General features: G+C 37.9%; 1 protein-coding gene across 1 annotated transcript; it reads right to left on the bottom strand.

Moving 5' to 3' along the window:
• Positions 1-11,977: 11,977 nt before the first annotated feature.
• On the bottom strand, positions 11,978-16,982 carry LOC133814352 (uncharacterized). Its single transcript, XM_062247322.1, has 13 exons — positions 16,871-16,982; positions 16,572-16,623; positions 16,348-16,419; positions 16,214-16,294; positions 15,121-15,739; positions 14,605-15,042; positions 14,161-14,514; positions 13,685-14,050; positions 13,274-13,572; positions 13,068-13,191; positions 12,955-13,017; positions 12,338-12,855; positions 11,978-12,227 (listed from the first exon to the last, which is right to left on the bottom strand). The coding sequence occupies exons 1-13, from the start codon at positions 16,980-16,982 to the stop codon at positions 11,978-11,980; spliced, it is 3,348 nt and encodes a 1,115-aa protein (XP_062103306.1).
• Positions 16,983-18,210: the final 1,228 nt, after the last annotated feature.

Raw genomic sequence — 18,210 nt, 5'->3', positions numbered from 1 at the left:
TGCAGTGGGTTGCAGTTGCACTATCCATGTGTCGCTCTCGGTTGCATGTGGTTGCATTCATAATTCATAAGGATAACTCACATTAGAAGTTGCCTTGGGTTGCACTTGGACTAGCCTTATGTTGGTTTAGGTTGCATGTGGTTGCATTCGTAATTCATATGGATAACTCATATTAGGAGTTGCAGTAAGTTGCAGTGGGTTGCAGTTGGTTGCACTTGGTCCAGCCATGTGTTGCTCTCAGTTGCATGTGGTTGCATTCTTAATTCATAAGGATAACTCACATTAGATGTTGCATTGGGTTGCACTTGAACTAGCCTTATGTTGGTTTAAGTTGCATGTGGTTGCATTCGTAATTCATATGGATAACTCATACTCATAAAATTGAGCTATAAAGGTTTATTCTCTATGATGGTAGCTCAATTGAAGTACAATAACAATTTATGAGAGTCAGCCTTCTGAGTCATTAGTAGTACAAATCATAATATACAAGAGTCTAATGAGCCTTGTAAATTGCTCCTGTTAATGCATAATCTGAAACGTGGTCTGAATATTATGCAATGTCATTGTAGAGTCCAAGAACTTTACTTAGCTAATTGTTTAGTAGTATTATAGTATGTTTAGTGTTATCATTGTTACTTTGGATTTTTGGTTCAGACCGGGAGTTATTTGGACACTCATAGTAGTACTTATAGATTTTCTAAGTTTAACCTATAGTTTAAGAATATTAAGTATAACCTAAGGTTTGATTAATGTGTCTGATATTAAGGATTATATTATTATATTATAAGGTTTAGACATCAACCAATAGGATTTTAAGCACATGTTTTGAATGGTAATTAAGGATTAAGTATTTTTGAGGATTAAATTAAATAAGGGTAAAAGTTTGAATGTATAGGGTCAGTCAGCAGCTTTGAGCACGTTGAGGGCTTAGTCAAGGCTGTTTACTCCATTCAAACTCAGCTAAAAATGTGTAAATTCGTGTTTAAATATTCAGCGTATGCCGATATATCGCAGCTATAGGGGGCGATATATCGCAGCACGTAGATACGGAAAACACGAATCGATGCACGGTCGCCTCGGGAACAAAGGTCCAGGCGATATATCGCCTATAGGGGGCGATATATCGCCTCCACCAGCATGTTTTCAAATACATTTGAATTCTTTTCCCTTCAGCCATTCAAACTCCTTCAACAGTCCAGCATCTTCTGAACGAGTCTTCAGCCTCTGCTGAACGATTATTCAAATGATTTTCACCTAAAAAGCCATTATTTTTATTCAAGTAAAATCAAGATATTTTCATTCCCAAACTCTATAAATAGGACCTAGTACCCAGCCATTATTCACCATTTGCTCTAAGTTCAGAGGCTGCTAGTGTTAAGTGAGTGTGAGAGTGTAAACACTTGGTTTGGGGAAAAACTATAAGCTTAAACATCATAAGCTTATCAAACACTTTGGGAAGTGAGTTCTATAGTATTTCGGTGAAGGTTAGATTGATCTTGCAATCTTTGAGGTAAACCCAAAACTCTAGTTCTTTTCTGTATTTTTATGTTATTTCCTTTCTCAAAACCTTCTACTCAGTCCCCTAACCTTATTCTTATTTTGGTTAGGGAACCCAAGCTTTTAAGCATATAAGTCGGTAAGTATGATTTTCTATGGTTTAGTCTTTCCATCTCTTTCATTTCATCTCCTTTCTTTAGACTTACTCTTTCTTATGGTTTTAGGAGTTTTCCAAAAATCCCAACTCAGTCCATAATCTCGGTAACTTTGGTAAGGAAATAGGCTAGAATCAACATGTTATGTGATTATGTTATCTATATGTTTTATGTTATTAAAAGTGTTATGATATATGTGTATGTTTGTAAGCTTGGGCATATGACCCATATGACTAACAAGACCCCAAATGGGTTATGGGCATATGACCTACTTAGCTAGTAGGACCCCACTAATCCCATGGGCATATGCTTGTTTAGTCTATGGGACCCCAAGTAATAATGGCCATTATAATAAGTGTATGTTATATGTATTATGTTAAGTCTTTATGTTTTCTTATGAAATTATGTATGTGACTTTGTGTTAGATTTTCCTTACTGGGCATTAGGCTCACTCCTTTCTGTTTATGTGCAGGAAAATAAGTTTAGAGGCGGAAAGATTCGTGACGCTTGGAGAATGTGTATCGATGATGAATGGAGTCAAGGGGCCGAGCGTTATTCGATTCGAGGATATAGTCTCCTTTTATGTTTTTATGGATTTTATGTGTATTTTCCGCATTATTATGTAATGTCTTTTATTTTAAATCTTGTTTTGTTTTAAAGACAATGGGATCCCAAAATCCTTCTTAGTATTCTGTTTATTTGTAAATAACTCTTATTTTCAAGTTACTCAATAAATTATGGTATTTTCGTAAAAATGTAAGTTTTATGTATAGTTTCGATAATGGTCCAATTAGTCTAGATTAGTGGGTCATTACAGTTGGTATCAGAGCAAACGGTTCCTTCGCATGAAGTTCTCCTCGATACACATGCTCAAAGCTCCGAATCGGACCGCCAAGTAAGTGTTTAAGTTACAAGTTACTTTGTCTATGTGTATAGCTAACAACTTTAGTGTTTATGTTTCAGTTAAAAATGAATGGAGCTTTAACCTACCAAGATATCCGAGCCATTAAGGCCTTAAAAAGAATAAGGGAGCCAAGAAACACCGTAGGAGCCCTAGAAAGGATTACTCGAAGGTTGCTTTTGTTTCACCAAGCAATAGGTGGCCTTCAAGAGGATAAACAAATAATGCTAAGATCAACAGAACAATATGTATTAGTGATTAGGTTGTTTAAAGATTTCCATCCTGTAATAGCAGCCTTAGAAGAAATATGGGAAGAAATGAATGATGAGGATGAATCACCATTAGCAATGAGATACTATTTCCTCTTAGTTAGGTTCACCGCAAAATTTGAATTTCAATTCACCAAGGAGCAAAAGAATAGGATTCTCACAAACCTTCCTAGAGGGCATTTTGATGCTCATGATAATGATGACTATGAGGCTATAGATGATGATATGTTAGATGACGGATCGGATGTAGAAGATCCCGATTTTTAGATTAGTAGTTTTTATTTGTTTTATTTACTTTTATGTTATGATTGTAATAAGTGAAATTGTTTTCCAAATGAATAAATATGCTATTTGAATATCATGTGTAAGTTTGATTTTTTTTACAATCATAATAAATAAATAAAATGAATAATGACTGAGTTCGGTGAGGGTGGATACAAATCAATGAACCTGGTTTCCTTATTGAGAGTTAGGGGGCCTTAGTAGTGGGAACGATTTTACTGATCCCAGCCCTCCCTCAATATGGTTAACTTTGGAACAAAGATAAGTTTCGAGCCTGAGAATTAAGTCATATAGGATTATTAGAAACACACTTAGAAAATAAAGATGACTTGTTTTTCTAAGTATAGAAACCCGCTCTAATAATAAATAAAGACCTATATAATTTTTCATAAGAAGTCATAATAAATAGGTCCAAGATATGTTTGTTTTAGAATAAGTTTTTTCCTTAGAGCCTATAGGGAAAAAGTTCTAACATGTTTCTTTTAACTGTTAGAACTCTGCTACGATGTCTCTCCGAAGATCTGCTCGCACCAACGGGAACGCTTCCAACGATGTTCCAGCGACCAATGCGGTCCCTACCGTTCGCCGAAGGGGAGTGCGTGTTACTGCTCGCCGCAACGCGCTGGCACAGCCAGCTGACAACACTGCAGAGATTGCCAGACTGCGACAGCAAGTCGAGGAACTTCTGCAGCAACAACGCCAACAGGCTCAATCTCAGCCTCAGCCTCCGCCACAGCCGCAGCCGCAGCCGCAGCCATAGCCAATGGCCCCAGCACCCCAACAAGTTGGTCCGTATGGGGGATGGCCTATGACGAACTACGCTCCTTATCCTGTACAGCATATGGAGCCGGTGTACGAAAGGTTCCGCAAGCAGCACGCTCCGAACTTCGAAGGGACTACGGACCCCTTTGAAGCAGAAGAATGGCTAAGGAATGTGGAGCCGATCCTAGCCCACATGAACCTCAATAATGCTGACCGCATATCCTACGTCTCATCTTTACTCAAGAAAGATGCCAGGATATGGTGGGATTTGGTCCAGCAATCCCACGATGTTGCCACTATGACGTGGACCCGATTTGTGGAGCTCTTCCACAAGAAGTACTACAATTCAGCAGTGCTTGCTACGAGAGTTGAGGAGTTCACCAATCTGAAGCAAGGGAACTTAACAGTGGCAGAATATGCTCGTCAGTTCGATCGCTTAGCGAAGTTCGCAGCAGAGTTGGTTCCAACCGACTATCTAAGGGTGAACAAGTTTGTTAGAGGACTTCGCCCGAAGATCGAGATGGGGGTTAAACTAGCAAACCCGGGAAATACTTCATATGCCGACGTTCTTGAGATGGCAATTGAAGTAGAAAGGTTGCAAGCAACGTGAGCAAAGAAGAAGCCAGCAAGCCGGAACCTAGGCAGCAGAGCCAACCTCAGGCCAGTCGGAACAACAATCAGTCCAGCAACAGTCAGTCCAACAACAACGGTAACGGACAGAAGAGAAGGCATCCTGACAACAAGCAAGTCGACAACAATAAAAGGGCACGACCAAGTAATGGGGGAAATAGGTCGGGCTACGTGGAATACCCGCCATGTGCCAAATGTCAGAAGAAGCACCCCGGAGAATGTCGTGCCAACACCAAGGAGTGTTTCAACTGTGGTCAAGAAGGGCATCGTAAAAGAGACTGTCCTCAGCAAAAGCCGGAAGGAAAGAAGGACGAAAAGATGGTTCCTGCTCGGGTTTTTGCTTTAACCCAAGGAGAGGCGGATGCTAGCAACAAGGTGGTCACAGGTCAGGTTTCCATCCTCAATAAATTATGTCATGTATTATTTGATTCGGGAGCCACCCATTCGTATATTTCGTTAGGAATGATAGATAAACTAGACAAACCTAGTGAAAGATTTAGAACTAGGTTTGCAACCGAGTTGCCTTCGGGCAAAGTAGTTCTATCATCACGAATTGTACGAGGCGTACCAATCAAGATTGAGGACAAGGAACTAGAAGGAGACCTGATAGAGCTGGTGATCAAAGACTTCGACGTCATACTAGGCATGGATTGGCTAGCACGGCATGGCGCAACGATCGACTGCAGACGCAAGAAGGTGACATTCGATACTCCTGACGGCCAGAAACTGTGCTTCATGGGACAAGCTTCAGGACTACGCACACCGTTAGTGTCATCTCTCAAAGCTCAGAGAATGATGGAGAAAGGATGCCAAGCATTCTTAGCCAACATCACGAATGTGGAGAAGGAGACATCACTCAAAGTTGGAGATGTTCGAGTTATACAAGAATTTCCAGAAGTTTTCCCCGATGACTTGCCAGGATTGCCGCCAACTAGAGAAATAGACTTCACGATAGAATTAGTACCCGGCACCGAGCCTATCTCTAAGGCACCATACCGGATGGCACCTACGGAACTCAAGGAGTTAAAGACACAGCTACAAGAACTCCTAGACTTGGGTTTCATTAGGCCAAGCCATTCACCATGGGGAGCTCCGGTACTATTCGTGAAGAAGAAGGACGGAAGTATGCGCATGTGCATAGACTACCGAGAGCTGAATAAAGTAACAATTAAGAACAAATACCCGCTACCTCGGATTGATGATTTGTTTGATCAACTCCGAGGCGCAACTGTATTTTCTAAGATCGATCTACGGTCCGGGTATCATCAGCTCAAGGTAAAGGGAGGAGATATCCCTAAGACAGCCTTTAGGACTCGTTATGGACATTACGAGTTCTTGGTAATGTCTTTTGGTCTTACTAACGCGCCAGCCGCGTTTATGGACTTAATGAATAGGGTCTTCAAGGACTACTTGGATAAATTCGTCGTTGTGTTCATCGACGACATTTTAATTTACTCCAAGGATGAAGTGGAGCACGAGGAACACTTGAGGATAATTTTGACGCGATTGAAGGAGCACCAACTCTACGCGAAGTTCAAGAAATGCGAGTTTTGGCTCTCACAAGTGGCGTTCCTCGGGCACATCATATCGAAAGACGGAGTTGCAGTAGATCCATCGAAGGTAGAGGCCGTGAAAGATTGGCCTAGACCAAAGAACGCGTCGGAAGTAAGAAGCTTCTTAGGGCTAGCAGGTTACTATAGAAAGTTTGTAGAGGGCTTTTCTAAGATAGCCACTCCACTCACCAACCTGACCCGGAAGCAACGAAAGTTTAACTGGAATGATAAGTGTGAGGAAAGCTTCCAGTTGCTTAAGGATAAGCTTTGCTCAACACCAGTACTTAGTGTCCCAACACCCAACGACAAGTTCGTTGTCTACTGTGATGCATCAAAGTTAGGATTGGGATGCGTACTGATGCAGAATGACAAGGTGATAGCCTACGCCTCACGTCAGTTAAAGGAGTATGAACAACGTTATCCAACTCACGATATAGAGTTGGCAGCGGTGGTCTTTGCGTTAAAAATCTGGCGCCATTATCTTTACGGAGAACGGTGCGAGATTTATACGGACCACAAAAGTTTAAAATACTTCTTTACTCAGAAGGAGCTTAACATGAGGCAGCGCAGGTGGTTAGAGTTAGTAAAGGATTACGACTGCGAAATCCTATACCACCCGGGGAAGGCAAACGTAGTTGCCGATGCACTTAGCCGAAAAAGTTATGGGAACTTAGCAGCCTTATCCGGAATAGAAAAGCCACTGCAACAGGAGCTTATCAGTGCCGGAATAGAAGTGGTTGTAGGCAAGCTGGCTAACTTGTCTATCCAATCGAATCTGCTAGAAGACATACGGAATGGTCAGAGACATGATGATTCACTAGCAACGCACATGGATGCAGTCAGAGAAGGCAAGACTACAGATTTCTCAATATCCAGTCAAGGTTTATTGAGATATAAGGATCGAGTATGCGTGCCAGACAATCAGAGTATTAAGAAGACGATCCTAGAAGAAGCGTACAATACTCCGTACTCAGTTCATCCAGGGTCTACCAAGATGACTCATGACATCAAGGCAGTCTATTGGTGGCCAGGGATGAAGAAGGACATAGCGGAGTATGTATCTAAGTGTCTGGTATGCCAGCAAGTGAAGGCGGAGCATCAGCGGCCTGCAGGATTATTGCAACCGCTTAGCATACCGGAATGGAAGTGGGATGATATAGCCATGGACTTCGTGACGGGTCTGCCAAAGACGAATAAGCAGCATGATTCTGCTTGGATAGTCATAGATAGACTAACCAAGTCGGCTCATTTTCTACCTGTTAAGACTTCTTATACGGCAGACTAATATGCAGACATCTACATCCAAGAGATTGTACGATTGCATGGAATCCCCAAGACGATAGTATCAGATAGAGGATCAGTGTTTACGTCAAGATTTTGGAGAAGCTTACAGCAAGCCATGGGTACTAAGTTAAGTCTTAGTACAGCTTTCCATCCTCAGACAGATGGGCAGTCCGAGCGTACGATTCAGATTTTAGAAGATATGCTACGCGCTTGTGTACTCGACTTCGGAGGATCGTGGAACAAGTACTTACCGCTGATCAAGTTCTCGTACAACAACAGGTACCAGTCGACGATCGAGATGGCACCTTATGAGTTTCTATATGGAAGAAGGTGCCGATCACCGTTGCACTGGGACGAGGTAGGAGAAAGGCAGCTTCTAGGGCCCGAAGCTGTTAGGCAAGCTCAAGAAGCAGTAACGCTTATTAGACAGCGTATGCTTGCTGCTCAAAGCCGACAGAAAAGCTATGCAGATACCAAGAGACGCGATGTGGAGTTCCAAGTTGGAGATCAAGTCTTCCTGAAGATATCTCCTATGAAGGGTGTCAAGCGGTTCGGGAAGAAAGGCAAGCTCAGTCCCCGATTCTTAGGTCCTTTTGAGATATTGGACAAAGTGGGACCAGTTGCGTATAGACTAGCCCTACCGCCAGCACTAGCCGATAGTCACAACGTCTTCCACATCTCGATGTTACGCAAGTATGTGTCAGACCCATCTCACGTCCTCAAGTACGACACCATAGCGCTCCAGAAGGACTTAAGTTACGAGGAACGACCGGTTAGCATCCTAGATAGGGGGATGAAGCAGTTACGGTCCAAGAGCTTTCCTATAGTTAAATTCCTATGGAGCAATAGTTCTGAACGCGAGGCAACGTGGGAGTTGGAAGAGGACATGCAGAGCCGGTATCCGGAATTATTTGGTAAGTAAATTTCGAGGACGAAATTCTTTTTAGTAGGGGAGAATTGTAGAGTCCAAGAACTTTACTTAGCTAATTGTTTAGTAGTATTATAGTATGTTTAGTGTTATCATTGTTACTTTGGATTTTTGGTTCAGACCGGGAGTTATTTGGACACTCATAGTAGTACTTATAGATTTTCTAAGTTTAACCTATAGTTTAAGAATATTAAGTATAACCTAAGGTTTGATTAATGTGTCTGATATTAAGGATTATATTATTATATTATAAGGTTTAGACATCAACCAATAGGATTTTAAGCACATGTTTTGAATGGTAATTAAGGATTAAGTATTTTTGAGGATTAAATTAAATAAGGGTAAAAGTTTGAATGTATAGGGTCAGTCAGCAGCTTTGAGCACGTTGAGGGCTTAGTCAAGGCTGTTTACTCCATTCAAACTCAGCTAAAAATGTGTAAATTCGTGTTTAAATATTCAGCGTATGCCGATATATCGCAGCTATAGGGGGCGATATATCGCAGCACGTAGATACGGAAAACACGAATCGATGCACGGTCGCCTCGGGAACAAAGGTCCAGGCGATATATCGCCTATAGGGGGCGATATATCGCCTCCACCAGCATGTTTTCAAATACATTTGAATTCTTTTCCCTTCAGCCATTCAAACTCCTTCAACAGTCCAGCATCTTCTGAACGAGTCTTCAGCCTCTGCTGAACGATTATTCAAATGATTTTCACCTAAAAAGCCATTATTTTTATTCAAGTAAAATCAAGATATTTTCATTCCCAAACTCTATAAATAGGACCTAGTACCCAGCCATTATTCACCATTTGCTCTAAGTTCAGAGGCTGCTAGTGTTAAGTGAGTGTGAGAGTGTAAACACTTGGTTTGGGGAAAAACTATAAGCTTAAACATCATAAGCTTATCAAACACTTTGGGAAGTGAGTTCTATAGTATTTCGGTGAAGGTTAGATTGATCTTGCAATCTTTGAGGTAAACCCAAAACTCTAGTTCTTTTCTGTATTTTTATGTTATTTCCTTTCTCAAAACCTTCTACTCAGTCCCCTAACCTTATTCTTATTTTGGTTAGGGAACCCAAGCTTTTAAGCATATAAGTCGGTAAGTATGATTTTCTATGGTTTAGTCTTTCCATCTCTTTCATTTCATCTCCTTTCTTTAGACTTACTCTTTCTTATGGTTTTAGGAGTTTTCCAACAATCCCAACTCAGTCCATAATCTCGGTAACTTTGGTAAGGAAATAGGCTAGAATCAACATGTTATGTGATTATGTTATCTATATGTTTTATGTTATTAAAAGTGTTATGATATATGTGTATGTTTGTAGGCTTGGGCATATGACCCATATGACTAACAAGACCCCAAATGGGTTATGGGCATATGACCTACTTAGCTAGTAGGACCCCACTAATCCCATGGGCATATGCTTGTTTAGTCTATGGGACCCCAAGTAATAATGGCCATTATAATAAGTGTATGTTATATGTATTATGTTAAGTCTTTATGTTTTCTTATGAAATTATGTATGTGACTTTGTGTTAGATTTTCCTTACTGGGCATTAGGCTCACTCCTTTCTGTTTATGTGCAGGAAAATAAGTTTAGAGGCGGAAAGATTCGTGACGCTTGGAGAATGTGTATCGATGATGAATGGAGTCAAGGGGCCGAGCGTTATTCGATTCGAGGATATAGTCTCCTTTTATGTTTTTATGGTTTTTATGTGTATTTTCCGCATTATTATGTAATGTCTTTTATTTTAAATCTTGTTTTGTTTTAAAGACAATGGGATCCCAAAATCCTTCTTAGTATTCTGTTTATTTGTAAATAACTCTTATTTTCAAGTTACTCAATAAATTATGGTATTTTCGTAAAAATGTAAGTTTTATGTATAGTTTCGATAATGGTCCAATTAGTCTAGATTAGTGGGTCATTACAGTCATACACTCCATTGGCTTGTAATTCCCTTGCTTTATAAGGTGGAAAAATGTGTGACATAAAAGTGATATGAGAGATTAATTAAAACAAAGTTGATATGCTTAGAAAGTTATCTTCATGAAGTACGATTTAAAAGCTTAAGAGTATGCCTAGACATACTATAATTTCAGATACCAGTAAAACTTTCCTGCAAAATAAATAGATGAATTATAATGGAGAAAGAGAACAAGGAAAAATTGACTAGTTTTATCATATAGAATAATGGAATTGATTGAGGCTGATAGTCCATAAGATCACTTGCATGATTGTACCTGCATAGGCATAGCCCAATACAACCATGCATATGAAGAAACCAAGTCCAGAATGAATTTTCAAATTTGAAGAAAATGGTTTAGACATCCCAGTTTCGATAAGGAAATTAATGTCCATTTTCAAAATTGAATGTGTACCTTGCTTCAAACATGTTTGCTGATATAATTACCAACAATAATGTTTACTGGGAGCATACAAAACAGTGTCAAGTAAAATCTCCATTGCATAGTTGAGCATAAAGTATATAAATAGTTGAACCTGGTTTCAAATAGAATGACTCAAGTGAGAGAGGTGATCTATATGTTGAAATTTAGAGCAAATAACTGGAAACGAAAATCATAAACATACAACCTGTTGTATGTATCTATCAGATATGTGGGCCAATGTCAGATAAGTAATAATGCATTCGTAATTCATAAGGATAACTCACATTAGGAGTTGCACTTGGACTAGCCATGCATTGCTTTAGGTTGCATGCGGTTGCATTCATAATTCATATGGATAACTCATATTAGGAGTTCATATTAGGAGTTGCAGTGAGTTACAGAGGGTTGCACTTGGACTAGCCATGTGTTGCTTTCAGTTGCATATGATTGCATTTGTAATTCATATGGATAACTCACATTAGGAGTTGCATTGGGTTGCACTTGTACTAGCCTTATGTTGGTTTAGGTTGCATGTGGTTGCATTCGTAATTCATATGGATAACTCATATTAGCAGTTGCAGTTGGTTGCACTTGGTCTAGCCATGTATTGCTCTCGGTTGCATGTGGTTGCATTCGTAATTCATAAGGATAACTCACATTAGGAGTTGCATTGGGTTGCACTTGGACTAGCCTTATGTTGGTTTAGGTTGCATGTGGTTGCATTCGTAATTCATATGGATAACTCATATTAGGAGTTGCAGTGGGTTGCAGTTGGTTGCACTTGGTCTAGCCATGTATTGCTCTCGATTGCATGTGGTTGCATTCGTAATTCATAAGGATAACTCACATTAGGAGTTGCATTGGGTTGCACTTGGACTAGCCTTATGTTGCTTTAGGTTGCATGTGGTTGCATTCGTAATTCATATGGATAACTCATATTAGGAGTTGCAGTGGGTTGCACTTGGTCTAGCCATGTGTTGCTCTCGGTTGCATGTGGTTGCATTCATAATTCATAAGGATAACTCACATTAGGAGTTGCATTGGGTTGCACTTGGACTAGCCTTATGTTGGTTTAAGTTGCATGTGGTTGCATTCGTAATTCATATGGATAACTCACATTAGGAGTTGCAGTGGGTTGCAATGAGTTGCAGTGAGAGAGTAAAGTGATTCAAAAGTACAGATACACAAAAAAGAATAACATTTGAATCTCTAACTTGCTTAAGATATCTGATCAATTGACAAATAAGAAATCTAAAGTTACTTTAGATATTATAAACACGATCCTTCTAAAAAAAACTAATAAATGTCTACATCATAAACAAAACTAAGAAACATATTTGTCTTTATCCTTTCTTGTTTCCTTTTTCTTCTTTGCTTGAGCCTTGCGAGGTGCAACATACCGACCTGAATACTCAGACTCACTCTCATATCCATAAATTTCCTTTGCCTTTGCATATGAATAAAACAAAAAGGCAAGCCTAGATCTATGAGTTTCAACATCAAAAGTAGATGTTGGAATATCCTTATCTTGAACAAAGTACTCCGCAAATGAAAACATGTGAATGCCACTATCACTTCATAAAGACACATAGGATAAACCAAATAAATTAGAATATGAAAACAAAATAGGAAAAAAGAGCCATGACAAAAATGAAGAAAAAAACATAGAAAACATAAAACTCACCAGGACAACCCACATGGCAAATCATCATCCAGCACTACATCAAAAGCAGAACTCGTTGACTTCCCAGCATAAGCCTCAGATGAGAAATCTATGTCTGTTCGGTCATAAAATCCAGTGATATACAAATAATGAGGAAGCAATATACGAAATGACTCTACTGCTTTTAAAGCAATGTGGTCCTTGTTATCACATGTCAATGTATTATATACATACATTGACCTATCTTTAAGTGATAATCTACACAACAACCAATGTTTTTCCTTCATAAGCAAGATAGGAAATAAGACATGATCAACCATAGACCAAGAAATGTTGCAAGGCAAGGCATAGCCCATGATAACTTCTGCAACATATTGATTACAATTCAACGCCCCAAAATCACGTTTCCAACTTAGAAATGTCTCATAGATAGAATTGATTCTAGTCTGGAAATGAGAATCAGTTGTGATAAACTTGATAGTACAATTGTCACAGTACTTTGCCTTCTTCCTCAAATAATAAAAAAACACATCAACATGCTGCACAATAAAATCAAGACAAATCTATATTATAGCAATTAGAACAACAAAACAAAGCTAATGTATAAAAAATAACCATAAAAAAAAGTCAAGCACAACCAAACGCAACCATAAGCAACCCACATCAACCAAACGCAACCCCAAAATAAAGACATAAGCAAACTTAAAAGCATAAGCAACCAAAAATAACAGCAGTACACATTAACACTTACTGTTTTAAAGAGATTTTTGCCACTATATTGAAGGGTATGGAACCATGTCTTTTGGCAAATCACATCTACACCGAGTTGTAGACCAGGGATAATGAGGTTGTCTTCCTTTGAATACATTTTCACCCTGAAAAAGCACAATACAAAAAAAAAACACTATTAAAAACATGTAAAATTTAAAACAAAATGAATAACTTGAAGACTCTTACTTGTTCTTGGCTATCATTCCATAATCAAGCCATTTGTTGAAATCTTGGGATAACTCATAGTCTGGCAATTCTCCAATTTTGTCATCCAATGGGCAAAACCCTTTGATAATCTTAATATCTCCACCAGATTTTGCCTCACTACTTTGAGCAGAAGTACAATCAAAATTCTGCACAAATGGAGATTGCAAGTAGAAAGGCAGCTTGATTGTTCTTCTTGGAAAAATAGGAGTAACATATCCCAAGTTACTCCCACCACTACCAACATATGGAACAATAGCAATGCAATGAGGAGTAGATTCCTATGAATAAAAAATAAATATAAAAAAATAAGAACACAGTAACAAAAACAAAATAAAATAAAACATTTGAAGGAAAAAACAAAATCTATATTTTGAATAAAAGAAATACTACCTTCGGAGTCTTGAATGCTTTTACAGCATTAATAGCATTTTGCATAGCCTCCTCCAATGCCGTGTTAGACAAACTATCAAAAGAACACTGGGATGAAATAGTTCCTGCAACCTGTGCAACCTCGTTGACATCCTCTGCAACCTTTGCTAATTCTGCAACCTCTGGAAGATCAGGTGCAACTTCAGGAAGATTAGGTGCAACCTCAGTTTCTAATTCTGCAACATTTGAAAAATGAGATGCAACGTCTTTATCAATCTCTCCAACAGATGTGGTGACATTTTCAACCTCAGTTGCAAAATCTGCAACCCCCAAAATCTTAGGTGCAACCTGATGTGAACTGTCAACATCATCAGAAAAATCAACAACCTACAAAGAAGAAAAAAACATCTTAGAAATGAGATCATAAACATAATACATGAAAATAAAACAAGTAATATATATTTTTCATTTTAAAAAAATAAAAAAATAACACTTACATTATCATCTTCATTGTGCCCACTACTAACATCTTTGACTCCACTAGGACACACAATATAAGTATGATCTTCTTTTTCTCTATCTTTACTATTTTTGTCTTCTCCAACAGGATCATCATCTACATCTTCATCATCATCATGATCAAAACCATCATTTTCTTCATCAGACTCACCCTCATCCTCATCCTCATCCCCATCCCCATCCCCATCCCCATCATCCTTTTCATCCTCTTCATCATCAGACTTTTCCTCAATGACACAATCAGTGGCAACCTCTTCCTCCTTATCACCAACATTAGATTCATCATGCATTGCCTTACTTCTTCTTTCAATATCATCATCAGAACTTTCACCCTAAACAATAACCAGATAAACAATAAAAAATATAAGCAACATACAATAATATAATGTAAAAAAAGATTACAAAAAAATATAGACAAGTACCTGTTTTCCCAAAATATGGGAAAGAATAAGGTCATGCAGCTTTAAAATGGATGAGTCAAAATGAGAACTTAATCCATTAACAATTGTCTTTATAGAAGCAACATCAGAAACAAGAACCTTGTGACTTGTTTCTAATCTTAACAACTGGGCTTGCATTTCACGTAGAGAGAACTGAGGCATAGAAGATGAGGAAGCACCTGCGAATGATCGAGGAGGAGGGTTCACAAAATCATCATCACTAACATTAGCAATTGGACAAACATTTGCTGCAACTCTAGCAGAATGAGGTGCAACTCCAGAACTAGATGCTATAACTCTAGCACCAGCATTAGCAGCAAGGTTGCCATCAACTTCCAACTGCTTGCCTTTTGGAAATAATTCTTCCAAGTGAAGTTTTTTCCTTTCCTTGGCAGTTGGAGTGATATTTCGAAGTTGGAGCTATAAAAGAACAAAAAGTTGTCAATATATATAATATCAAACAAAAATATATGTAAGAAAAAAATAAATAAATTATACCTCAGCACAACTCATTGATAAAGTATAAGATACTTTATCAAACTTAATATTTTCGCTATTTGTCCAATTGATAATGCGTGGGATAGATCCAGCATTGAGATGACAAAAGTTGCCATTCAAGCATGGGCAACACTCGTAAAACCATACTTGAAAAGCATATGGAAATCCATATAGCCTGTAAAAATTATCTTTAGTTTTCTTTCCAACATTGTTTTTCAATGACTCAATAGTAACCTTAAAAACTTCCTTACCCCAAGGAAACTGACCAAATTCCCCACTATCTAAAATATCAAAGTCAGCTTGGGGAATGACAGCATCCAAGGAAGAGGAGCCAAGCAAAAAGATGTGCAGCAAGTAGATGTTGGCCAGCTTCACTGCATCCGCATCATTCTTCCACCCTTTATTAAATAAAATCTCACGCACATTTTCCTTAGTTACCTTTTTCATACCTTTATAATAGGTGTTAAGGAAACTATTGCTTGGCCTAGCATATTCTTGCTTGTCATGTGATCCAACACAACGAATGCCCGTGACCAGTGCAAACTCCTCTATCCCAAACCGAAGTTTCATACCAGCTACACCAATCCAAATCTCATGAGGGTTGGGTTGTTTCAACTCCCTAAGTAGTAAATTATGAATTAGCTGATACTGCATGACAAAGGATGGCAAGGACAGAAAATGCCCAAAACAAGAATCAGCGAAATCAGAAATTTGTTTTGGAGATAACAATTGATGAAGAGCAGTAATCTAGTTGTGCTTGATTATGGCATGACATTTTTCTCGATTATGATTTTCAGGAGGAACAATGTATTGCATACCTTGCAAAATAAGCACAGGAAAATAATGAAAATAAAATAAAACTATAGAATAATGAGCCGCAATAAATCATGCTACCACTAAGCAAAGCATGTAATCATATTTAAGCAAAAACAACAACATGCAACCTTAAACACAACATGATGCAACCTTAAACACATAATAATTACATGTTACCACAATCAACTAGATATAATAAACTAGATGCAATCTCATGATGCCACAATCTACTAGATTCAACCACATGCAGCCGCAACCAAGCGCAACCAATATCAACCTGTTGTAACCTAATGCAACTTTAAACATAATCTGATGCAACCAACCGCAACCTAATGCAACCAGCCACAACTTGTTGCAACTTTAAACACACAACAATAATAATAAAAAAAACATAAAGCAACAAATATCAACCTAGTGCAACCTAATTCAACTTTAAACACAACCAAAAGCAACCTACCACAACCTAATGCAACCAGCCACAACCTGTTGCAACTTTAAACACAGAACAATAAAAAAAAAACATAAAGCAAAAAATATCAACTTGTTGCAACCTAATGCAACTTTAAACACAACCAGATGCAACCAGCCATAACCTAATGCAACCAATCACAACCTGTTACAACTTTAAACACAACCAGATGCAACCTAATGCAACTTTAAACACAACAAGATGCAACCAGCCACAACCTAATGCAACCAATCACAACCAGTGACAACATGTTGCAACTTTAAACACACAACAATAAAACAAAAATAAACATAAAGCAACCAATATCAATATGTTGCAACCTAAATAACACAATATTTAAACAGAAATGAATAAAAATATAATATAAAATGAATGAATAATGAAATTGAAAATATACCTGTGGCGATGGAATTATATGATCAGCATTTGCCAATTTTGGCTTTTATTGTTTAGTAATCTTTTTACCTTTAGCCTGACCACTCAATGGTCTCTTCTTATTATCTTTTTTTATATTTTGAGGGCTGTTTTTTGAATAAGCAGGAGAACCAGAGGAAGACGAAAATCTGGTATGGACCATGATTTATAAGCCCAGTATGTACTCCTGCCAAAAACAAATCATGAGAACAAAAAACATCTTTGAGCTATATGCAACTAAAAAAAATGCATATATGACCATATATTTCCCATAAGAAGTGAAAAACAGGCGAATTAAGTGTAAATCTCACTTCCTCTTCTCCCTAAAGTACAAATATTTTGTTTTAATAAGAAATGATAAGATTCTCATTAAAGAAAAAAAAAATGATCAGACTGTGTATAAATATAATTAGTATATATATCGATGTGCATCAACGTATAAAACTTGTAGAAGGTTTCAAACTTTGTCTGCCATGTAAATAAAAAAGCAAGGACTTCAAAATAAATGATTTTTAAGGGGAAAAAACACAGTAGATAAAGGGAGAACAACTTCTGAACAACCCTCTTAAAACTAATAACAACCTTATGCAAGAATGCAACTTATAACACAAAGAAGAATAATGAAATAAACTCAATATACCATGATGCAGGGAACAAATTTCATCTCAAAATAGAATAGTCAAAGTAAAATTAGTTAAGTCGGTTATAACTGTCCCATGATCAATAGCCAGAGTTACAAACTCTAAAATGCTTAAAATTATCAGCAACAATATAGTTCAGTAATAAGATGCTCTCTTTATAAGAATAGAAGTGGAGAGAGCTCAGACACTTACGCCAAGATCATACCAGGATCATAACAACGAGGTTGTTGAATCAGAAAATGGTAGCTGAAAGTGAAAAATAAAACTTGGAAAACTATAATATGTGAACTTTGAACCTCAAAGAGGGAGGAGCCCAGAAATCGTTTTAGTGTAGAGCATTACTGTTATAATTCTTTAGCTTTTGAACATTGTAAATTGCCTATAAATGGTTAGGTAAAGTTCATTGAGACATTTCATCAAGCATGTAGTGGACCATAAACTAAATAAACTATAACATTGATTTTCATTAAAACAAAACCACAAATCATATGAAATAGATAACCCAAATCATTACCATATGCATGTATACAAAGAAACTGTTTATAAAATACAATACAATAGACACTCACGACGAATGAAGCCGAAGTTGCACAATTGAGCCCTCACGAGAAGTGTTAGGAACTTGGCAACAGTGGTAGGAATTTGAGCAACTGAAGAAACAGCTGGTGATTGGGAAGAACCGTCGGAGGAAGAGAAGAACAATCGGAGAAGAAAATGAAAAACAAAATGGAAGTTGCATAAATGAAATAT

The sequence above is a fragment of the Humulus lupulus genome, chromosome 2 (genome assembly GCF_963169125.1).
Source record: "Humulus lupulus chromosome 2, drHumLupu1.1, whole genome shotgun sequence".
Lineage (NCBI taxonomy): Eukaryota > Viridiplantae > Streptophyta > Magnoliopsida > Rosales > Cannabaceae > Humulus > Humulus lupulus.
This window is presented reverse-complemented; position numbering and strand designations above follow the sequence as displayed.